The sequence below is a fragment of the Eptatretus burgeri genome, chromosome 1, assembly GCF_056783735.1.
Source record: "Eptatretus burgeri isolate ZD-2024b chromosome 1, Ebu_testis_v1, whole genome shotgun sequence".
In the NCBI taxonomy this organism is placed as follows: Eukaryota; Metazoa; Chordata; class Myxini; order Myxiniformes; family Myxinidae; genus Eptatretus; species Eptatretus burgeri.
Genome location: NC_140961.1, coordinates 27,833,891 through 27,859,963, shown reverse-complemented (window position 1 = coordinate 27,859,963; position 26,073 = coordinate 27,833,891). Strand labels below are relative to the sequence as shown.

Below are 26,073 nucleotides of genomic sequence, written 5' to 3'. Positions count from 1 at the left end.
GCTTTGAGATAGCCGTTTTTCTGTTCTATCTTTATTTTGAACCAACCATGCTCCAACCGTCAGACAACAACAACAACGCCAACAGCCACGACCTTTACCTTCACAACTCGCTCCCGCAAACCGCATCACCGCCATTCCAAACGGCACCATGGCCATCGGCCACCGCCGGAAACCCTCCACCACTTTCACCTCTCCCCTTCTGCGGCCAGTCCCGCACCACCTGTGAGCACCGAGCGTCGGGCTGTCCTGGGCTCGTACAAGATACGCGCTGAGCCGCGACTGCAAATAGCAGCCTTTCCGAGGAGAATTCGGATCAGGAATGCAACACGCCCACTTCTGGTCCGTCCAATCAGGAAGCGCGGGGTGGATTGGCCCCGCCTCCAGGCGCGTCTGTGTGGAATCGAGATATGCAAATTCTAGGATCAGGGGAGATTCACGCCCCTTTTCCTCCGTCCAATGGGCGAGCGTGGCCCCGCCCCCGAGGTCATCCTGATCCGGAAATTTGCATATTGTTTTCTCCTGCCGGCCTATAAAACGGCGAGCGCGAGGCGAATGAAGAGAGTTGTTGCGCGGAGAGTCAGTTTTGGTGGCAGAGAGTGGAGTCGGGAGACGGAGGCAGTCAAGTCGGGTTGGAGAGCAGAGTGGAGTTGGGAGGCGAAGGCGTCAAGGTGGTTTTCTGCAGTCGGCTGAGGAGAATTGGGGGAAGAGTCCAAGGAGCTCGGGTCCAAGGCAGGGAAGACGGTGGTCGGTGACGAAGTCGCGATGGGATCGCTCGTCACGGGACCCAAGCCAGCCAACCATTCTCCTTCCCCCAGGGCATCAACAATTCCCCCCCCCCTTTCCCCCATGCTGAGATAGTGCAAAAAGGGGGCCCCGTTCCCACCCCACTCCAAGTGTTGCCAACGAAACCCGCGAAGGAGCACGAAGTCGGGGCACCGCCGCGCAGCCACATTTGCGGCTCATCACGAGGACGCGGGTAGGACCCCCCGGTCTCGCGGGCCTGACCGCTCCTTCAGGTCCCGCGCACACATTGGCCTACGGGCCCGTCTGCCCCCTTGCCTATGAGGGTGGTTTGTTTCCTTTGCTTTTGAGTAAATGTGTGTCGGCGCCAGTCTGGTGAAGTAAAACTGTTTAAGTGTTGCCGTGTGTCGGTCTTAGTCGGTAGTATCTCTGCGTCATTGTTTCTTTTGTAGCATTTTATATATGTGCATTCTGTTTGGCTGTATATGTGTGCTCTCCGTGTGCCCCGGAATAAATGTGCATTATGTTGAACTGTTTTCCCGTTTCGCTTCGTCTTTTCTTTCATTGAATCTCCATCTTGCTTCACGTAACGGGTTCGTTGTGGGCTTAATACGCCCGATAATTAATCGGAACCGTCGAGGCCAACGATAACACCGCTCGGTTATCCCGATAGCACGGAACGGATCGCTTAAGCGGCCCGTGTCTGGAGTCAACCTGCGGCGAGGTGCGATCGCCTGGTCTACCATCCGCATGGGTACTTAGGTAGGTCGAGTTTGGCGAACAACCCTATCCCATGTGGGTGGCCGATTAGCACGATCGTGGTGAGGCCGAAAGGCCCACCCGTGACTAGCTCCTGGCGTTAGTCCGAGAGGGTCACGACAGAATTGTCCGCCCGGTGGGCGACGTGCCGCGATTCGAGTCATGTGGTCGTTCGCACGCCGGCGGGCGCTAATTCGCAACAATATGATTCAGGAAAAGACATAAATTTACATTATTAAGGATGAAGTGCACGTGCACCACGTGACCTTCACAACCCGTCAACCCTCCATCTTACAAAAGTAATTTTATAATAAAAATTAAAAATGTGTGTTTGCAATCGTGCTTACATTTGAAATTATGCAGATAAAACCTGTTTTTGATGGATGGATCATTTAATAAATAAAACCATCAACCGTCAAATCTCGCGAGTCGCGAGATTAGTGACGCGAGTCACGAGGGGCGAGTCACGGAGAGCGCTTGCTAGCAGCAGGAGAAAAAGACGTGGATGATGGATATACGAAAATGGCTCAGAAAAGGAAAAAAATGCAAGCGACGAAAATGAAGAAGATGATGAAAGACATGTTGTGGGAGGAGTTGGAGGAGGAGGAGGAAAAGACGATCATGTCGATGAAATACCGACAGAAGCTGGCCAAGCCAGCAACGTTAGCCCTGCGGCTGGAGGCCCAGCGCAAGCAGCCGAGTTGCTACGCTCGGCGGTGGCCTCGGGGTCGGGTGTGACTGTCAAGCCGCTTCCCGATGATCTTGGAAGTGAGAGACTGAATCGAGTTGTTCTACAGCGGTACCCTGGCCATCTGTTGCAGAACAAGAGTCGCTCGTTTGTGTCCTCATGGTACCAGACTAATGAATGGCTGGAATACAGTGTGCAGACAGATGCAGCATTCTGCTATCCATGTAGGAAGTTTAACACCGCATGTGGCCCAGTGGACTCCACTTTCACGGTGCGAGGCTACCGGAATTGGAAACATGCCGTTGAGAAAGGCAGGGGATTTCACAAACACGCAACTTCAAAGAAACATTTAACTTGTGTTTTGAGGTGGAAGGAGAATGAGAGGCGCATCGATTGTGGTGAGGAGATTTCCACACTCCTCAATGCTGACCAGCTAAATAGAAACTGGTACTATGTGTCTGCTCTTATAGATGTTGTGGGATTTCTCGCCGAAAATCAGATACCTTTTAGAGGGAGCCTTGATAATTTTGAAGATATGTCAGACGGGCACAGTGGGCTCTTTCTCTCACTTTGAAACTACACACTCAAAAAAGACACTGAGTTAGCCGAAATAATAAAGCATGTCCCACGAAACGCAAGCTATACTAGTCCGGAAATGCAGAATGAACTGATCTGCACATGGAGTAATGTTGTGACGGATGACATCGTGGAAGAAGTAGGCACATCGTGGTTTACCATCAAGGTGGATGGGACAAGGGACCCCACTGAATGTGAGAACATATCAATCATCATTTGCTTTGTATCGGCATCAAATGAAGCAACAGAGCGTCTACTCACAATAGCTACAGCCGACGCTTGAGATGCAAAAACATTGACAGACCTAATAATTGCAGAGCTGACAAAAACAGGACTTGACACGTCAAAAATATTAAGTCAGGTGTACGACGGGGCTTCGGTAATGGCTGGGAAGCCCGGTGGGGTGCGAAAGTTGTTGCAAGAGATATTGGAAAGGGAAATCCCCTATGTGCACTGCTTAAATCACCAACTCCATCTGGTAGTTATCCACGTACTGGCAGCAGAGAAAGCTGTAACTGATTTCCTCGAGGTTTGTTGTTGCCTGTACAAATTCTTCAGAAAGCCCACTGTTGCTGCACAGTATAAAGGTGAGCGGTTAAAACGACTTCTTGATCAAAGGTGGATGGGACATTTAGCCACCTTGTCTGTGATCATAGGATCTTTTAAGGATAGCACATCCTTACTGTCGGAGATTGATGCAGAGCGCGCCTACGGTGCAGAGATGAGGATGGAGGCTATTGGGCTTTTGCGGGAAGTCTCTGGGCCTGCCTTCATGTTCATTGCTATCTTTGTACAAAAACTGCTGATGTTGTTAGATGGCCCCAACAGACTCTTGCAGGCAGAGGACATGGACTTGCTAACGGGGTTGGAACTGGTGGCGAGTGCTACAGAGTGCGTGAAGAAACTCCGCTCTGAGGACGAGTTCACTGATCTGTGGAACAAGGCCAACGATGCTCACACTTCTACACCTGCACCACCAAAACGGAGATGCACAATGCATAAGAACTTGGAACAGTTTGTAGTTTTGGAGACTACAGGACAAAACAACGACAATGACAGGACGGAACTGCAGAGGGTTTTTTTACAGCGCAATTGACACTGTGCTTGGCGAGATCGCTCAACGCTTCAGTTAGCGCAACACACAACTCGCCCGTTCACTCGCTGCCTTGAATCCTGAAAATGGCACGTTTTTGGATCCCCACTTGCTCCAGCACATCATGACATTAACAAAGTCAACCATCAGTGAAACAGAGTGTGTGGTTGCAAAGCAGTTTATTCGCTCACAGACAGAAAAACAGCCAAACGAGAGATGGACAACACAAAAACTCCTATCAACATACCACAAAACGCTGGAAGCCATGCCAAGTGTAGTGACTGCTATGAGACTTGGACTAACACTTGGTGCGTCCACTGCCATGTGTGAAAACTCATTCTCAACATTGAGGAATGTCTTCACTGACCATCGACGGTCCATGCGCCATGCACGCAAGGCACAACTGGTACAGCTGGCCTTCGAGAGAGACCTCACACGTAAATGCCTGAATGAATGGAAGGAGAAGGTCCTCAGAAGATTCCACACCGCGACACGTCGCCTGCAGCTCTTCTGACAGCGAGTACAGCGGTATAAAAACTATACGAGGAGTTCAGATTGTGTGTGTGACTGCTCGTGATGCGTGTGTGCATGTGGTTGTGGTTGTAGTTGTGGTCAGCACCCGCCGTGGTCGGCTGCTTTGTACTTCTGATGTTTAAGTTAAATGTTGTTTGGTGTTTTGCATTTCCCATATCTAGTGCTTTGTGCATAACCTTACCTTTGTGTAATTGACTGCTTTAAATGCGGACCTTGTGGTATCTTCAGGCTGGTCGTATTTGCTGTTGATAGTTTAACGTGATGATCGCAGGTCATAGCCTTCTGTATCTTATTTCAAAGTGCACTGATTCTGGTGCCAACCTCTCCCGTTTAGTCATTGTATCTCTGGTATATTAATTTTCTAATGCCAATTCTTCACAACACCTTGTATAAGTGCTCCTGAATTGGTGCCAATTGTCTAATCATTGAATATCTGCATTGTGAATGTGCCAGTTTGTTGCGGCTCTCCTGCATTCGAATAATTTTAGGCCAAAAACATCGGAACATATTAAATCTAGCTGAGATCAATTTGGTTAGTATGCGATGGCAACCTCAGTATAGATGCTGTCAATGTCAATGCTGCAGTGTGTCAATGTCAATGCTGCATGAATACAATAGTATACTGGGTTATCAAAAATATTAAATATAATAATTGTGCCCCCCCCCCCATCCAGTTCAAATGCCCCCCTTAATACTGAGCCCTGGCTATGGGCCTGAACTCCACCCTATGCGTTACATCTCTCATGCTTCAGATAGGCAGGTAGCAGTCTCTTCCCTCTCTTCAGACCTAGACAAAATCACAACCTGCACAATTACTTGGAATATGTACTCTGCATCCCTTAATGGTGTCTCCGTTCATTTTCTCCCTCGGCCCTGCTGTTGGCATTTCCCCCTTCTACTTATGCAATTTTATTTTGTTATATTACATCCTGACACACTGTGTTCTAGCTCTTCTTTGGGCCTTGACTCTGTACACAAAAATGAAAGAAAAACAAGGAACTGACACTTTAGGTTCCCCGGCTTTTGGGTGGGATGAGGAATACATCTGTGTATTATGAAATCCAAATCTTAAACTTTAAAAAAAAACCGCTTACATAAGCCATATTAGTGAGATGGTTGCCATGGCAACAAAATTCAGCTAATCACAGCCATGATCTAATGAGATTGAGATAATGTCATTAGGAATAGATGGCTGCAATATGAAAGTGAAATGTACAATGGTTTTGGAAATATCGTGTACACAAAAGAACATGGACAAAAGTACGTTGGTCAGTTGGACAGAGGTCATTTTAATAAAAAGGTCTCTGATCTTTTCTGATGAGCGGGAGACAAAAAAAATGAAGAACATGGTTCATGAACTTAACTTACAATGGAGAAATTATACTATTGAGTGGCTCCTGAAATTATTTTTTCCCCACCCCTCTGACAAGGTCAGAGACGGGGGACATTAAAATGAGCTCCGTCTGACCGACTGACCGACCATCCGTCCATGTAATTTTGTGTACACGATATTTCAAAAACCGTTGAACATTTAGCTTTCATATTGCGCACATTTATTCCTCATGAAATTATCTCAACCTTATTAGATCATGGCAGTGATTGGCTGAATTATGTTACCATGGCAATCATCTCAGTAACTTGGCTTGTGTATGTCATATTTCAAAAACGTTGAATATTTAGCCTTCATATTACACAGATATATTCCTCACACCACCCAAAAGGCAGGGGTCTGAGATTATCAGCTCCTTTCTTCTACTTGGAAGGAGATCAAAGAAAAGATTTAGAAGTTGAATGCTTTCCTGGTTGGTGGGTGTGAATAAAAACAGAATAATGCATAAAACCTGGACCCTGGTAATCATACTCAGCAAGGGGAATGGGTGGGGTTGGTGGGAGGGGGGGGCACGTTCCATTTGAGACACAAGTTGCTCATATTTTGAGTGATTTCACAATAGCCTCATGATGTTCCCTTTTTTCGCAGGCAATGGGATTTCTGCTTGGTAGGCTTGAGACGCTTCTTCAGTTGACTTATTGGGTCTTCAAGCACACTCCAATGGCTTTCTTGTGTGAGGTATGAATGGTCCGAGTAAACCTTTGATGTATCAGGAGATTCAAGATTATTGGAAGGGGTGGTAGAATCAGGAGGGGGTATCTCTGCAAGTGGCTCGGATTGATTAATGATGCTCTCCTTTGGTTGTTTTATTGGGGGATGTTGACTCTGAAAATAATTTAAGAAGATAAAGAAAGATTTTGCCTTTAATTTAAACCCATTTATAATAAATAGATGAAGTTCACTGTTTGTTAATTTAACTTGCAATGGAAAATGAAACGAAAAAACAAATAATGTATTGTAGTGATCAGAACGAACCCGAGGAAGCAAAGAGCAAATATGGAGTTATGAGGAGGAACCTAAATAGGATAGGATACAGTTGTACTCCCGAGTGGCTTCTGAAAAAAATTTTTTTTTTAACTTGGAAGATCAATTCAAAGATTGAAAATTGAATGCTTTCCTGGTTGATGGATGTGAATAAGAACAGAATCATACATAAAACCTGGACCCCAATAATCATATTCAGCAAGGGGAGAGGGAGCTCGTCATGTTGAAACATTCCACTTGGTGCTTATGATACATCCTAATATAGAAGACTTCCTTACATGTCAGTAATTGTACAATTTGTAATACTAAAAATGTAGATTGCATTTTTACAGCAATTCAAAATTGTAAGTTTTTATAATTTTCAGAATTTTAAAGGATTTCCAAGACTTCTGCATCGCGGAAAAGGACAAATTACTCTGTATTTGTGCATGTTTTCAAATCAATAGCTTTCAGCTCCATTTGGAGACCCAAGTTGCTTATTTTGGAGTGATTTCACAATGGACTAGTGATGTTACCTTTTTTTGCAGGCGACGGGATTTCTGTTGGGTTGACTTGAGACGCTTCTTCAGTTGACTTATTCTGTCTTCGAGCACACTCAGCTTTCTTTTTACAATCCATGGGTTTTCTTGAGTGAGGTATGAATGGTCTGAGTAAACCTTTGATGCATCAGGACATTCAGGAAAATTGGAAGGTGTGATACAATCAGTGGAGGATATCTCCGCAAGTAGCTTCGACTGATTGGTGACTCTCTCCTTTGTTGGTTTTCTTGGGGGATGATGACTCTGAAAAGAACAAAAGATAAAGACGGATGTAGCCATTAAATCAACTCATTTAAGATAAATAGATGAAGTGCACTGTGCATTAATTTGACTTGCAATGGACAATCAAATGAAAGACGAAATAATGTGAGGACGTCATCACAAGGAATCCGAGTGAGCAAAGAGCAAATATGGAGTTATCAGGAGGAACCTGGATATGAGAGGACACAGTTATACTACTACTGAGTGGCTTCTGAAATTATTTTTCAACTTGGAAGGCGATCAATTCAAAGATTTTAAAATTGAATGCTTTCCTGGTTGATGGATGTGAATAAGAAGAGAATCATACATAAAACCTGGACCCTAATAATAATACTCAGCAAGGGGAGAGGGAGCTCGTCATGTTGAAAAGTTCCACTTGGTTCCTATGATACATCCTAATTTATAAGACTTCTTTACAAATCAGTAACTGTACAATGTGTAAAACTAAAAATGTGGATTGCATTTTTGCAGTCATTTAAAATGGTAAGTTTTTGTTGACCTACAAAAAAAAAAATCTAGGATATTAAAAGATTTCCTGTACTTCTGCATAGCTGAAGGGACAAATTATCCTGTATTTATGTATGTTTTCAAATCCATAGCTTTCAGCTCCATTTGGGGACAGAAGTTTCTTATTTTAGAGTGATTTCACAATAGTCTCGTGATGTTACTTTTTTTCGCAGTTGACGGAATTTCTGCTGGGTAGTCTTGAGACGCTTCTTCAATTGACTTATTGTGTCTTCCATCGCACTCAGCTTCCTCTTCACACTCCATAAGCTTTCTTGAGTGAGGTATGAATGTTCTGAGTAAACATTTGATGCATCAGGAGATTCAGGATTATTGGAAGGGGTGGTAGGATCAGTAGTGGGTATCTCTGCAAGTCGCTTGGGCTGATTTATGATGCTCTCCTTTGGTGGTTTTCTTGAGGGATGTTGACTCTGAAAAGAACATCAGAAGATGAAGAACGATTTAACCTTGAATTCAAACACATTTACAACTAGAACGGCACTCGGTAGAGCACATACCTCCTCCACGCAATGCCTGATCCACAAGAACATATTGGGCCGAATACATTTTCGAAACATGCCATATATCGTTTTTGACCCGATCTCGCAATGGTGAAGAATCACTTCAAAAATTAAATGTTTCCTATCCAGATCTGGATCTTCCCCAAAATAAATCAATTTGTCCTTGTCACACACACAACCGGTCCACCAAGTTTCATCTGAATCCGTCCACAACTTTTTAAGATATCATGCTATACAATCGGTTTAGCCCGTTCTTGAAATGGTGAAGAATCACTTAAAAAAATATAAGATCTGGATTCGGACGGATTTGTATCTTCACCAGAATAAAATCAATTCTTCGTTGTCACACACTTGTCCACCAAGTTTCATCCGAATATGTGCAAAACTTTTTGAGATATTGTGCAATATATTGTTGTTGGCCCTATCTCTCAATGGTAAAGAATCGCGTTGAAAATTTGAGTAGCAGGATCCGCATCCAGATCTTCACCAAAATCTAATCAGTTCGTCCTTGTCACACACCGAACCTGCCCATGAAATTTCATCTGAATCGGTCCACAACTTTTTGAGCTATCCTGCACACAAACAGACAAACAAGCATACAAATCAAAAATCACTCATAGAGCAACACTTGGCAAAACATAACAATGTAGAACAGCACTCTGTAGAGAGCACACCTCAGCCAGACTGAACAGTTTACATTTTGTAACCCACTGATGGACTGGCTCTGAACCAAAATCTAATCCTCTTGTTCTTGTTACCAAACCAACTCAACCACCTCGTTTTGTCATATCTTGTCCACAACTTTTTGAGATATAAAGATAGATACATATATATTTTTTGGCTCGATCGATCAATTTTAGAAATTAGGCCTGTGTTGACCTTTGACCTTAAAAATAATTGGTGGTTGAATTCACTGACCTGATATGCAAATCCTGTTCAAATTTCAAGTCAATCGTATGAAAATTGAGGATTTTAGAAAGTGCACCCAAGTTGTTGACCTTTTGCCATGTGCTGACCTCAAAAATAATTGGTGCTTGAATTCAGTAATGTGACATGCAATTGCTCTTCAAATTTGAAGTCAATCGTATCTTAAAATCGTAAAATTGAGGATTTTAAAACTTTGAGAAAGTTGTTGACCTTTGGCTTATGATGGCATTTTGACCTCAAAAATAAATAGAATTCTGATGGACCACCAACGACACCGTTTGGTGAAGTTTTGTGAAGATCGGTTTAAAATTGTGACCTGTAGGCGATTAAAGGTGAGCGGACAGATAAACAAACAAACAAGAAAAAGACATCCTGCAGAGCACAATACTGTACTTGCAAAATCCACCACCATCTTGAAAGGTTGCCATGGATACAACAACTTGCCCATTTCATTAACATTTAAAATTGACAATCTTAAGGCTGAGGTTAATTGGATGAAAATAGATTATTTTTCACATTGAAATTGATGATTTTAGAAGCTTGACCTTGCGTTAACCTTTGACATTTTGACCTCAAGTAGTTGGTTTCCAAGTTCCGTGATGCACTATGCAATTGCTGCTTTATTTTTTGGTTGATCAGATGAAAATTGAAGATTTTTCAGATGAAATTTGATGATTTTAGAAGTTTGACCTTGAGTTAACCTTTGACTTTTTGACCTCAAAAATAGTTGCTTTCCCAATTCAGTGATGGACTATGCAAATCCTGTTCAACTTTCAAGTTAAAGGGTGCAAATGATGATTTTAGAAATTCGATCTCAAGATGACCTCAAAATCAAGAGGCTTCTCAGTTGAGACTACCTCTACAACTTGGCAAAGTTTCATGAAGATCGGTTTTAAATTGTGACCTGTCGGCGATTGACAGAGACAAAGGGAATAACAAAATCGACTGACCAATGTACAGTACTTGAAAAATCTTAGATTTTGCAAGGAATAAACCAATGAAAAATCACTCATAGTGACAACTTTGCAAAACAGAACAAAGTAGAATGGCACTCGGTAGAGCGCATACCTCTACCAGGTGGAACAGTTCGTGTTTTGTATCCCACTGATGGACTGGATCTGAACCAAAATCTAATCTGCTTGATCTTGTAACCTAACCAACTCATCCACCTAGTTTTGTCATAACTCATCCACAACTTTTTGCGAAATAATAATATGTATATATAGTTTTTCGCCCTATCTATCAATTTTAGAAAAAAAGGACTGTGTTGACCTTTTGACCTTAAAAATAACTGGTGGTTGAATTAATTGACCTGATATGCAAATCCTGTTCAAATTTCAAGTCAATCATATGAAAATTAAAGATTTTAGAAAGTGATCTGAAGTTGTTGACCTTTGGCCTAAGTTGACCTTTTGGCAAATGCTGACCTCAAAAATAATTGGTGGTTGTAATCAGTGAACTGATATGAAAATCCTGTTGAAATTTCAAGTCAGTCAGATGAAAAATTGACAATTTTAGAGATTTGGTCTATGTTGACCTTTTGACCTATGTTGGCCTCAAAAGTAATTGGTACTTGAATTCAATAAGTTGATATGTAAATGGTCTTCAAATTTCAAGTCAATTGGATGAAAGTTGACAATTTTAGAAAAATTTTAGAAATTTGACCTGTGTTGACCTTTTGGCCTAAGGTGACCTCAAAAATAATAGGAAGTTGAATTCAGTGACCTAATGTGTAAATCCTCTTCAAATATCAAGTTAATCAGATTAAAATTGAGGATTTTAGGAATTCGGCCTATGTTGACCTTTTGGCCGATGGTGACCTCAAAAATAATAGGTGGTTGAAATAATTTACCTGATGTGCAAATGCTCTTGAAATTTCAAGTCAATCGGATGAAAATTGACGATTTCAGAAAATTTGGCCTAAATTGGCTTATTGGTCAGTATCTTATCAAAAATATCAAAAATAATTATTGCTTCAATTCAGTAGGCTGATAAGCAAATGTTCTTCAAATTTCATGTCAATTGGATGAAAGTTGACAATTTTAGAAACAATTTAAAAATTTGGCCAATGTTGTATTGACCTTGTGGCCAATGTTGACCATTTGACTTAAGTTAACCAAAAAATAAGAGGTGGTTGAATTCATTTCCCTGATATGCAAATCATGTTCAAATTTCAAGTCAATCGGATGAAAATTTAGGATTTTAGAAATTCGGCCAATGTTGATCTGTTGGTGTATGGTGGCCTCAAAAATAATAGTAGTCTGGCAGCCATTGGCTAAAGTGTGTTTTGGAGTACATACATAATTTTATTGCAGATTCTGGTAACATAGTCTATACTAAACTCAAATCCCAGTGATGCCACTTTGTCACGCTTGAGCAATCTTTTTTAGGAGCAAAATTCAAAATGGCCGCCATCAAAACCGTTTTTTGGCCTTAACTCGGCCAAAAATCGAGATATGAACCCGATTTCAGTGGCAAACCCTATGTTTTTGGGGTCGCGGAATACACTGATATGTTTAAATAAACCATACAATCCATATAAATAGTCCATATTGCAATATTGGTATATCAGATACCGAAGAAATGCCCGCCTGGAAACAATCAGATGCAGGAGACAGACAGAACCTAAGAGAAAGATTGGCCACATGTATTGACCCTCTACAACCAGAGAATCACCTGGTTGGGCTTGTGAACATTGTAACTGGAAGAATGAGTCCAAACATTGTCAACGCTGACATTTCTGTTGGCATAGGAGTCAAGCAGATGAAGGAGTATGAGGAGCAATGGCCAGACAGCTTCAACAAGCCACTCAGCAAACAAGTAGTCATGATGACAGTGTCCCAAAAGCAGATAAAGGTTGGACAAACACCTGTATATGACACTGGGCTCATATATTCAAGAGTGTTGGGCCTTCAGGCAGTGAGGGACATCAACCTGAAAGATATCCTGAGGTTTGAGCTCGCCCCAGTACCGCCTTCTATGTTTGAAGATAACGGTGACATGCGAATCACAAAATCGAAAGCAGTCTTGAAGCAGAAATTGCAGGTGGAGGTGTCTGACAGAATGTTTCCAGCTGATGGAGCAATCATTGTAGATGGTTGTGCTATGCTGTGGATGATTCAATGGCCATCGAAAGGAACAGTAGAGGACTATGTGCAGAATCTTCTTTCTTATTTGAGAGATAAGCTGAAGATATGTGATATGTATTTGGTCTTTGACCGGTATTATGACAATAGCATCAAGAAAGTCAGGCGAACCGCTCGTGCAGGCAAAGATGCCAGTCGACGACACCAGCTGAATCTGACGCCACTCCCTGCACAAAAGATCGTTTTGACAGTGACAGAGAACAAAGTCCAGTTAATAAATATCATTTTCAGCTACATCAAAGACCATCCTGAAGCATTTTCTACCAACACAAAGCTCATATTAACTGGACCTAACCCAATACCTATGGAAATTGCAGAATACCAAGTAGTAGAGAGGCCTGACCTAAGAACCACTCATGAAGAAGCTGATGTTATTATGGTACTATTGGTACAACAAATGGTCCTTCTCGCCTCATCAGGAGTTCCGAGTATCCGGGTAATTTCAGACGACACAGATGTATTCATGTTGCTGTTGCAATTTTACCAACTGAAGGAACTGGCATGCAACCTTGTGATGGCTGGTACAAGTCGTGACAGATTGTCCGTTGACATCAAGGCGACAGTGCAGAAGCATGCACATATTGTCACCCAAGTTCTGGCAGCACATGTGGTGTCTGGATGTGACACAGTTGCCTACCTGTGGGGTATCGGAAAAGGCACAATTGTGAAACACCTCAGAGATGGTCGTCAATTAAATTATCTTGGTGATCTTGATGCAGAATTACCAGATGTCATATCTGAAGCAACTGCCTTTTTTGCGGCTTGCTATGGATCCCAGGAAACAGAAGACATGTCAGCTATTCGATTTGATGTCTGGTCTTCAAAGATGGCTAACAAGAAGCTGACATCAGCACCAGAGTTAAAAACTCTACCACCAACCACTGTGGCTTTCATCCAACATGTTCTCAGGGCGCACTTGCAGGCAGCAATATGGCGGTCTGCATTACATCCAGACCCACCATTGATCGATCCAACGAGTCATGGATGGTTATTGCTTGATTCCATAATTTATCAATCAGTAAAAATATGGCAGTAGCCTGTTAAAATTCCCAACCCAATATCTTAACACATACTTATAACCATAAGGGAGACTATTAATTCCATTCTCTAAAATATATCTTTTATCATCAAAAGCTCCTAATGCTTTCATATTTATCTCTTCTGTACATAATTGATGTTTATAACTTCTTATTGTATTCGTTTTTCTGTACTCTTTCTTCTTTAAGGTTAAACAGTTGTAATAATGTTTAAAGTTTATTGTTTCCTTGATTATATTTTTCTTTATTCCCTTTAGCTTATCACACCTTTCAATGTTATTATTATCAATATTCGTAAAAGCATAAGACTTTGATCTAATCCTATAAATTCACTCATGACCTTCCCACCCAATTCATCTTTAAACTTATCAATAACCTTTTTTATTCCTTGATGAAAACAACACACCACCTGACTTATAATTACTTGTATCATATATATCAATATTATCAAGCATATCCTCATATACATCACTTGTCTTAATTTCTAATATAAAACTATCAGTATCCATATATAACAATGACACATTATCCTTATACTTTGATTTTAAATTATTAGAGCAATAGTCATACATTAACGACTTTGACAAGTCAAGAATTGATGTTCCTATATAAATAGGTTTATCCATTTCAATACTCTCTTTTTTTTTCAAATGAATAGCACAAAAGTTCTCTGAAAACATCTCCGCTCGTTCAAAACTTGTTCTATTAATTAACTTTGAAGCCTGTTTCCAAGAAGTAGCAAGTCTTATGTTTTGTTGATTCCTAACATTTTCCATAGTCTTTCCAAATACAGCATTATTATATGCATTAATTTATAAAAGTCCTTCTCAAAATCAGTTTTTGCTTCTGTTCTCCTTTTTGTATTAAAATCAATATACTTCTTTAACCAATGACTTTGTTTAAATTTCAAAATCTGATGAATTTTCCTCACTCTCAAACCAGCAGATAAATATTGTCTCAAGTTCCTTTGATGCAAAACATAACTTTCTTTATCATTTAATGTAGTAAGTACTTTTTCTGGAGACTTACCTTTTATATTAAATGACTGTTGGTAATCACTGAACCATTCTTTTCTTGGACTTTCATTATCAGGGGCATAAGGTCGGTCTTTATGTTTGTGATTAAGTTCTTCTGAAAATTTTAAACCAACCTCAAAATAATATCCAACTTCAGCTTCATCCAATTATTTTTGAGATGAGACAACAATGTGTTGTAAAAAATTTTCATAATGTTTTTCTTTAACCCATTTAAGTTTTCCATCAGGTAGAGATTGAGACATAGCCCACCCATACAAATCGTTAGCATCATAATACATCAGGTAAGAGTTGTAGTCATTCTTATTATAATCAGGAAGATATTGTTATTTGCTTTTGCATATATCTTGGAACATACTTGAGATATTCCTCCTCTTTTCGCCTTCTCTATCATTAAAAGCATATCTATATCACTGATTAATTCCAAATTTTGTTTTGTCATTTTTAACATAGCACTCCAAGCCAAACCCGGGGCTGTGTAATGGTGAATGGGGTCTAATCCATAAGAATTTTTATTATGACAGACTGTTATAAAAGTTTCAAACACATCAGCCAATAACAATACATCAGTTTTAAGATACAAATCATAATATTCTCCAAGATTCTTTATATTAAACTTCTCCCAAACCATCTTAGCTTGTGTATAATCTCTATCGGAAATATGAGTTTTCTTCAACTTGCCATAGAAACTTTCCCTTGAAGGAAGTTGTGTTTCTTTAAACTTCTCAAATGAATCCATATAGTCATACGGATATATTCCCTTTTGTGATAAGAGCTCAATCTCTTCTTGATTTGAGAAATGTGATTAAAGATTTGGTAAGTTTTTAATATTTGATGCTAAGTTAGATAATGAACTTGCCATAAACTTGTATGTGTCAAGAAATCTGATATGGGTTATGGGGGATATATGAATTGTTTTTGTGAAAGATGTATTTTTGATCTGTGTTAGGAATGGCAGAAATATCTCCAGATGTCTTTGAAAGTTCATTTATAAATAGATGTGTGTCATAGTGAGCGTTGTTGTGAAGAAAGACGAATAAAGTTTGGAGGCTTGTAATTAAATTACAATGGGAATGAGCTGGACCTCTATATTTACCAGTAAGATGACAGTGATCCCTAACCTTGACCTCTCCCTCAATTTTATCCTCACAAATATGACAGATACTGTTCTTTCTAAATTCCTTTTTCTCTCCCTTTCTTAATGACATTGGTTTATAGGTTTTAACCATTATTTCTCTTAGTCTTATACAGTCTTTTCCCAATCATCTTACAAACTCCTCTGAGACATCTTCCACTCTATAAAGTTCTAACTTGTTGTATTCATCACCAACAGATGATTTTATATAATAACAGAAACCACAAGCAGTATGTTTTTGATATTTATTTGTGTATGATTTATTTGGATTTGGAGAAACAGTATCTATCTTTTCAAGGATACTTTCAAAATCAGCAAATATCACAAATGGATGTTTTATAGATTTGTTAAAATCTTTGAATGATATGTTTGAACCTGCTTTGGGTAAATTGATTATGGTTGATTTATGATTACTACAATATTTCGAATTTTGAGTTAATCGTTCTTTTGTGTGAGAGGAGTTGAGACATCTCTTACAAGGATACGTTTTACATTTTCTCTTGTATAGTGGTGATTTGGTTAATCTTGAGAAATTTTTGATGAAAGCATAATGTGATTTTTCCTTTGAAGTAAAGTAGAGAAGGTCAATGTGTGTTTCATCATTTTTATAGTTGTTTGAAATTTTTAATATCTGAACTTTGTTTGTATCCGTTAATCCATACACATTAACAGATAGATTATTCATTTTCTCAAAATTTGGAATATCACTCAATGACATTGGAAACTTTAAATCTTTAACATTTAATGTATTCTCGTATTTATTATAATGTTCAACCCTTTCAGGATTCCATTGTGGAGGATGTAAGTGAGCAAGAAGATACCATAGAAAACATTTATTATCTTTGTTTTGAATATTAACAACCGCTTTCTTAAGTTTTATCTCTTTTGGTAAATCAATATAAGAAGAAGCTTGAAGAGGATCTGATTTTAAGATGTGTATATCTAAAAATATTATTTTTGTAATAGCAAATCCACTACCGACTACATTGTTATCAACATCTTGTTCTTGTCTCTGGAGTTCATCGTAAACATCACATCTTACAAAATCTTAAAATAATGAGATAAAGTGAGGGTTTGTCCTACTATAGGGAGTAGTTTCATCACCTTCTCTTATAAATTCAATTTTACTCCCATATAAAACTTAAAAGTTTTCATTTCACTTAATGTGTTTTTAATTATCGTTTCAATACTTTGTTTAACCATATCAACAGCTTCAATGATTGAAGATGGTCCACGGTCTTGAAAGCGAAACATTCTTATTTTTATATGTCCTTTAAATGCCCCATTAGTGTTTTCAATGGAGAATTTAGTGGCACCTTCCCTTTCTTCATTGTTCTTGTGTTTGTGTGATTGAAGGTGTTTATTATAATTTTTTAAAAAGAATATCATTATCACATCTATCACAATGTTTTGTTTCTTGGTCAAGTGGAGATATTTGTCTGAAAAGATTGAATGTGTGTTTGTTGGTTTGAAGGTGTTTTTTATAACATTTATATTCATGATTACAAACATCGCAGTATGTTGTATTCACCATATTTATATAACAAAACTTTGCTTAAAATAAAATTTTCTTGATGAAAATTTCATTTAATTTATAGGTGAATCTGTGCTTAAAACCATTTTATCCTCCAACTTTTTTCACTTAATAAATACAATGTAACAAGATACAAAAGACAAGTTTCAATCAATCTCTTCATTTGTAAAAGATACTGAGAAATATGTCAAATACGAGCGGTATTTGACAATGTACATTGTTTCAGAAGTCAAGGATGAGACAACGTGATAATTTTTGACCAAGTTATAATTAATTAGAGTGGCCTTCAATCAACAGCTACAAAATGTCGAAAACCCGGTTTCGTTCAACAGCTTTCAAAATTTGACCTTTGCATAACCTTTAAAGGTCACAAAACAATGTTGTGGACATTAAAATAAGGAAACAGAATACGTGCTATAGCTTATTGGAGTTAGTTTGTCGAAGAAGGTCAAAAACCCGGTTTGATTCCCACAACTTTGAAAATTTGACCTTTGTGGCCTTTAAAGGTCAAAGGTCAAGGATTATGACCTTTGGTGCAAAACTTCCTCTGGAACATTCCAGGAACAATATAACGTCATATAGGCTATATGGCATTTCACACTCCTCGGATTATCCATACTTTGATGAAATCAGCGTAAAAACAAACTTGAAGGGGACGTCACGGGCAAGGTGTTCGAGATAGAACAAAATGGTTTTAAGACTTTAGGTGGGGAATGACCTCAAGATTATGCATAAAAAAATATTGTCATCCTAGCTCTCAAAGTTTGGGCGGTTGTATGATTTTTATGTCAAAATTCGCAATTTTCTAAGTTTTTGACCTTGTGACAAAAATGAAAAATTGGACAACAACAAGTTTTCGATAATTCATTTTGCTATTCAAATACTGAAGAACCCATTCCATTCAGTCAATTCCCTTGGAGAAGATAGATTTTTAATCCGACTACCCCCTAAAAATGTCTATTTTTTGGGCGTGGCTCTGCCCTCAATGGGCGTAGCATGCCCTCATCCAGGAAAACACAACTAGACATTGATATCAAGCACATAACCAAGTTTCATTAAGATCAGATCAAAGTGCACGGAGTTATGCTCTGGACAGACAAACAGACAGACACACAAACATAACGAATATAGTGGTCACTCTGGCTGGCACTCGTGAACCAATAAATATAACAACTATTGGATAAAAACAATTAGGATGAATAATATGAGTTCTTCAATTTCCTTCAGTGGAAGGGCTTTTAGTATATCTGGAAGAACATCAATTAAAGTAGCTCTAACAAAAGTTTCTCCTCTCCTTCTGGCAATATATTCAAAACTAGAAAAAGCAATGAAACAAGAAAAAGTATCAAAAAGGAAAAACCTCATGGATGAAGATTTAGAAAGAAAAGATAAGACCATCTGTAATATGCAAGGAGAAATTTGTATTTTTTTCTACAACCCTAAAGATGTAAATCCTGATGAAATAAAGGATGTTAATATATCAGGTGAAATGACATTTCGTTCGATAGTAGTTAAGAATCATATTAAAATTACCTTCAATATAAAAAATGTAGTAGATGAATCTGTTAATGAAAAAAAGTATAGAGATATAGATGGTAATGTTTTTTCAATTAATTAAATGAGTCATTATTCAACTGAAGATGTTGAAGATTATGAGAGTGATGATAGTATCTCTGTTGGAACAGAAGACAGTTATGATACTGAGAGTTTGTGTTCAAACGATAGTTATGAAAGTAGTTTTATAGATGATTGTGAAAGTACCGAAGATAATACTGAAGATGAATTTTATTTGAAGTAAAGTTTTACTTTATAAATATGAATAGTATACTAGATCTTGAGCCCCATGAATTCCCTGATTCTCCATATGACAAATTTGAGAATTGTCCTGCATGTGATGGAGTGGGATTAAACACAGAGTCAAAAGGCTATAAACAATGTATATTCTGTGATTATCTTCTAATTAATGATGATAAAAAATATAAAAAGGAATATAATTCTTTTAGATTTACACCAAAAATGAATTACTTTCCAAGATTGATGAGAGAAATGAATGTGAAGTATGAGGGTGATAACAAACCTTTCCTTACAATGGAAGAAACTGAACGTATTTGAGAAATGTTCAAAGGATTGTTGTTATATATTATTCACGATTGCCATTTTCAGGGAAATATCAACACAAGTTATTGTATAAATAAAATAATGGATTATCTTGAAATTAAACTCGAACTTAGGATAAAATATAGAGTTTCTAAAAAAGCCAATAATAAATTAAATAACCTGTTTTCCAAATATATAAATGAATGATTTTTTACCCATTTGGGAAAATAAGATAAAATTTAACAACCATAAAAATCTTCCAAATTCATTAAGATGTTTGATAGTTGATTCAAGTGGATGTGGAAAAATCTGCTTACTTTTAAAGATGCTCCTTACTCCCATCTTTTTAGATTATGATAATTTAATAATTTTCAGAAAGACAAGTTTTCAACCTGGTATCAACGACTCTCACAAGGTTTTAATGCTGGTCTTCAAAAAGAAGATATAATCGGCTTATTTAAACTTCAAAACAAACTAAATTATTACAACATTGAAGATATAATACAACTATTTTGTGATACACAGAGATATAAAAATAAATCAAAAACGATAACGTATTCTTAGTGATAATATGGATGATATACCTTCTCCCCAAGATTTGAATAAATCAAAAAGGAACTTCGTTATCTTTGATGATTGTGTTAATGAGAGAAACCAAACGGTAATGGATAGCTACTACACAAGAGGGAGACATTCTTCTTGTAATTGTATCTGTTGTTGTTCGTCTTTCGGCTGCTCCCGTTAGGGGTCGCCACAGCGGATCATCTGTTATGATCCGCATTCTGATTTGGCATAGGTTTTACGCCGGATGCCCTTCTTGACGCAACCCTGGTCGCCTCTTACGATACAGGGATAAGGATTGGGTTTCGCCATGATTCTGAGATGCCCTACACCCTCTCATAGCGCGGCCCAGCACAGAGCTCCCGTCCTCAAGTGATCCTCCAACCCAAGCCTCCGAGTAGACGGATTACAGGTGCACGCCACTACGCCCGGTCTTCTTGTAATTGTATCTATCTTAGTCAATCATACTTTCAACTCCCTCATCGCTCAATAAGAAACAATGCTAATACTTTTATTTAAGTTAAATTCAATAGATATAAACAATTTTTGGAGAGACAATTGTTCTACATCATATAGTAAAAAGGAATTTGGGGATTATATGAAGCACATGACTGAAAAATATAAATATATTGTTGTGAAGCAAGATAAGATATTAAGGGATATATATTTTTTTATTTTAAAAACAATTACATATATAAATGACAACTATTATTATAAATCTTGTGGGTAAATCTGCTTCTGGAAAAAACTTTCATAAATCAAGGTTCTTGTGTAGTACAAATGAGAATATTTTAAATTTGCTTAAAAAGCACCATGTAGTTCGTATTGTATCAACAACTAGAGCAATAAGACCTGGAGAAGTAGAAGGTGAAGATTATTACTATATTTCAGTAGAGGAACATATGCGATTGAGGAATGAAGGTCAAATATTTGAGGAGGTTTCTCTTGGTACAACAAAATATTCACATTGTAAGAGTGAGTTAAAGAAACTAAAATCTGGTGGTCTTAGGATATTAGAAACTAATCCAGAAGGAATGAGCCAAATTATTAAACATCTGAGTGGTAATGGGGTTAACATTTTATCATTCGGTTTTGATGTTTATGAAGAAACTCAATGCAAACGTATGAAAAGCAGAGATACAAGTATTAGTGAAGAAGAAATTACAACTCGTATTAATGTTAATAAAGAATTTGATGAAATATTTAAAGAAAAGGATTTATTTGAACACATCTACTTTAATGATGAAGAAAAGGAAAATTTTCCTGTTGATCTTTACAATTCATTAAATGATATTTTCCAATAAATAAATGGATGCGAAAGAAAGAGCAAGAAGATTTAAGGAACATCAAAAGTTGGTTTCAAAAGTTGTAAAACAACAGGAAGACATTAAGAAGAAATGTAGACAGAAACTAATGGGTGAAGAAGCATTTGAAAGAAAACAAGATAAATTTTCTAAACCACTTTTAAAAACTTATCAAGAAAAAAATTATCGATGCTTCCACAGTTCCCACAATAGAATATACTCCTAAAAAACTTCAAATGTTAAAAGATTTCAGTCAAATGATGGAGGAAGAATCTGAGCATATAGGAGAATTAGAATATGATGATGATGGATTATTTCAACAACTGAAAGAGATCAATCAACCCCCTGATTATATTGTGAATGCTCTCCAAAACAATGAATAGTCAACAGATTAAAAAACCATAGCAGGTTTCATTCCAACAGAACAACCAGCAATATTCCATGTTGCAAAAGAAAAGGTATTGATATTTAATGATGAATTAAGGTTCTTCAGTTCTGCTCAACCCCCTATTAAATTAACCCCCAGATTAATGTTTCTTCTCACAAAAGATGGAAGACAAGGTTCAACTGTGAGGGATGAATCAAAGTCTTTTTATAAACCATTGGAGATGAAAAATAATGATGATACAGAATATATTGATTTGCTGGACTCTCTTAATTATAGGGTTAGTCTATCTGGTAAAAGTAGGAAGAATGAGAAGGAGAAATACATTATTCAGGCTTTAAGTAGGCTTGGTTCAGGTGTTAGTTTTCTTCCAAATGAAACATCACAATTAGTTAATAGACTGTTATTGCTGTTTGGTAGTAAGAAAGCTGGAAATAACAATTGTTTTAATGAAGCATCAGCCATTTTAGACCAGTTGATGAACATTAAAATAATTAATAAATGTCAATTCAAAGATATTTTATCCCATATTAAATAAGATGAGAAGCACAATCCTTAGTTTTAATTTCACAACAAGCGACCACACATCTTCATTCCCATACCCACTACAACTTGATGCAACAAAAGAATATGAGGCATCTTTATTTTCCATGGAAACTTATAATACCTTATTTAATATCACCGAGAAAAATGACAAGTTTAGTTATAATCCGGGAAGTGGATACAAAACGATAACGGTTTCACCCGGAGCATATGAGATTTCTCAAATATCTTCCGAAATTGCTCGTCTTATGAAAGAACAGGGCGATGAACCAAAAAATATTGTTATAGATATTCAAAAACATACTTCAAAATCAACGATGAAACTTAAAAATTACTACAAGGTTGATTTCACAATTGATAATTCATTTAGAGAATGATTGGGTTTCTCCTCAAAAAAGATTGAAACTAATGGGACGTTTTGCAGTGATAATGTCATTCAAATATCCTCAGGCATAAATTCGGTATTAATTCACTGTGAATTGATTGATGGCGCTTATAATGATGGAATAAGAACAAATACTATATTTTCATTCAGCACATACTCAACCCCAATTGGTTATAAATTCAATATGGAACCCAAAAATCTGGTTTATCTACCTGTGTCAGGAAAAACCATATACAGAGTAAATTTTAGGATAACCGACCAAGATAATCGCATGATTTATTTTAATGGAGAAATTATATCCATCAGAATTCACCTACGTGAAGTTTTCCAATAAATAAATACGATGGTTATTGTGAGGAAACACGAGTTGGGAAAATATAAAATAATTACAGGGGATGGGATGTTCCTTTCCCCATACTACAAGGGTGAAGGTAAGTATCTTGGTAGAGGATACTATAAACCTAAGAGAAAAAGGGGTGTCAGACATCAATTTAGAAAAAAAGGAGATGGGATAATTGATACTCTAATGGGTATCGGTTCAACTATTCTTAAACATAAAGACCTAATTGGTTCAACTGCTTCTGCTGTGGGAAATGTAGCGGGAAATGTATAAAGAGTATAAAAGATGGCCAAAAGAAATCTCATAAATTACAAGCAATAAAAGAAATTAAGAAAGGCAAAACTCAGTTGTCTCTCCAAGAACGACAAAAAATAATTCAGATACTTGGGTCAGGGTTTCAAAAGTTTTAACATCTTTTTTCCTAAATAAATACAAGTATGAAAGCAATTGATAGTATCTATGATTTGAATGATACCATTGTCATCTCAAACTCTACTAAAAAAAAGACTACTTCAAGGTAACTGCAATAACTGGAACGCAAATAGAACAAAAAGTTTTGAAATAAATAATCAACAAACTTATTTGAATCTAACCAAAAATTTATTGTTGTGTAAATTTACATTCACTAAGGCTGCGACTAACACAAACACTACACTCGTAAATTAATTATTCTGGAAAATGTTTGATAGTGTTCATTTGTACATTGGAACACAAGAAGTTGAAGCAGTTGATTATGTCTCTGCGACATCTGAAATGATGAAATTTACACTATATTCATTTAGAGATAGAATGGGAAAGGGGGCTGTCGAAGGTTTTATTCCTGATATGTCAACGGGAACAAACACAGACCCTGGATATAGTCAAAGGAAAGGAATGTATAATGATGATGCAAAAGCACGTCATAGTTTTACTGTGGTAGTTCCTCTTAAAGGTATATTTGGATTTTGTGATCATGATAAAGTTCTGTGTGGTCTTAAAAATAGATTTCAACTGCAAAGGAATGATAATGAAAATAGATTGCTTTTGGTGTGGCTAATGCTTTTGCTGATCAGAATAAATTTCTAATTGATGAAATTAGTTGGTATATTAGTGAATATACTCTGAATGTTAAAACAGAAGAGATGTTGAATAGAAGACTTAACTCAAAGAAACCACTCAATGTATCATACCTTAAAAAGAAGATGCCAACACGTTAAACTGAACGAAACCACTTACACGTGGAATTTGGGTGTTCTGGAAGGAAAGCCACGATATCTGTGGCTCATTTAAAAAAAAAAGATGGTGATAATGCTACTGATAAGAATAATGCATTCAGTGATAATGCTAAGGTGAAACAACTTCACGTTTCTCTAGATGGAACATTTTATCCATGAGATAGATTGGAAATTAATTGGAGAAAAAATGATTATGCTGAAGCATATAAGTCTTACCAAAAGGTGTGTGAAAGCAATGGAAATAAAGAACCCATTTTGGATATGACAGCATTTAAAAGTTTGTATACAATCTATGTGATTGACCTGAGTGCTGAAAAGGAAACTGTAAAGTCTAATCGAGTGGATACTTCCCTACACATTGAAAGAGGAGAGAGTGAAGAAGTTGATACATATTGTTTGCTTTTGGAAGAAACAATTACAGATTAATACAGATAATGGTGTTATGATTAGTCTCACGTAATTTTTTTGATAAATAAATGAGTAGTAAAGTGCCAACTGGGGTATATGTTAATCAAATCAATCTTCATAAACTATCATCTTGTATTCAAACTCAAAAGCCTTGTATGATTAACGTTAATACAATTCAGAGAAAAGGAGCAGTAAGAACTGATTTTTTGATCACAAGAGGGCAGGTGAAAATCTTGAACGATACTGGCTCACTTAAAATTAAAATGTCAAAACCAATGTTGAAGAAATATTCAATAAGAGAGACGCGTGGAGGATTTCTCCCATTTCTAATTCCTTTATTTGCTGGTTTAAGTGCGGCTGGAGCATTGATGGGTGGTATTTCAGCAGCGGTGAAAACTGCTAACGAAAGGAAGGCCCAACTCCGGGCTCAAAAATAATTGGAAAGACATAAGAAAGAGTTGGAGAAACAAATTAGTGGAAGTGGTGTAATTGTAGGTTTTGCTGAAAAACTTGAAAGTCTGCCTGATAAAGCGAGATTGTTAGTTGGAGATATGCTTTCTTCTATCGCACAAGCAGGTGTAAAATTAACTAAAAGGGGTAATGGATTATATCTTTCTAATAAATAAATGAGCATTTATGAGTGGTTTAAAGAATTTGGAAAGAATACATCATCAAATTTAGAGCTTATCAAATATTGTAAGAAATTAAAAATTCATAATGTGGTTATTTGTATGAGATGAATTAACAAACGTGTCTAAACATACAAAGAATATTATTATGAACATAGAAGATAATAATGGGAACGGTTCTCATTGGGTTTGTATTTTTAATAGTCAAGACAAATATTATTTTGATAGTTTTGGTCTTCCACCACCTGTTGAAATCATGAAATTCTTAGAGAATGGTGATTATCAAACATTTCAAGTCCAAGAATTAAATTCCAAGTGTTGTGGTCAATTATGTCTATACTAGTAGTAATTCCCGGCGTTGCTCAGGCTAGCAATAAAGCCCGGTGTTGCCCGGGCTTTCTTGCAAATTTCCTGAATAGCTGTAAGCGGTTAGGGGTTAGCGGATAGGGGTTAGCAGTTAGGGTTGCAGTTAGGGTTAGGGTTAGCGGTTAGGGTTCGGGTTAGCTGTTAGGGTTAGGGTTAGCTGTTAGGGTAGCTAACCCTAACCCTAACACTAACCCAAACCCTAACCCTAACAGCTTGGCGTAGTGGAGGTAAACAGCGCCCGGGGCAAAGTGGAAATTTGCGTTCCCCGTAGGCCTTAATCTTGAGTGGATTTGAATGGAAAATCCCATAAGGGATATCGATTTATCGATTTTTTTCGAATATCAGAAGTGTTATGGAAAAAATTTATAGCCATTGACCTAAGTTGGACCAAAAGCCATAATCGTACCGAATTTGAATGGAATCCGTTAGAGTTTGTGA

The 26,073-nt window shown here is 37.5% G+C and overlaps 1 protein-coding gene and 1 long non-coding RNA gene across 6 annotated transcripts in view; one reads left to right on the top strand and one right to left on the bottom strand.

Moving 5' to 3' along the window:
• LOC147034103 (uncharacterized) overlaps nt 1–17,703 on the top strand; it is a 35,409-nt gene extending 17,706 nt beyond the window's left edge. The window contains exons 2-3 of the long non-coding RNA XR_015056974.1: nt 6,370–6,459; nt 16,653–17,703. This is a non-coding gene — a long non-coding RNA (uncharacterized LOC147034103). The remainder of the gene's footprint in view (nt 1–6,369; nt 6,460–16,652) is intronic.
• The window catches only part of LOC147034102 (uncharacterized), a 73,226-nt gene that overhangs the window by 21,835 nt on the left and 25,318 nt on the right, over nt 1–26,073 (bottom strand). For all 5 annotated transcript variants that reach the window (XM_085876509.1, XM_085876505.1, XM_085876501.1 and 2 more), the window contains 2 exons: nt 8,234–8,500; nt 7,281–7,547 (listed from right to left, as the gene is read on the bottom strand). In XM_085876509.1, the coding sequence (XP_085732635.1) occupies nt 7,281–7,547; nt 8,234–8,500 (534 nt within the window). The remainder of the gene's footprint in view (nt 1–7,280; nt 7,548–8,233; nt 8,501–26,073) is intronic.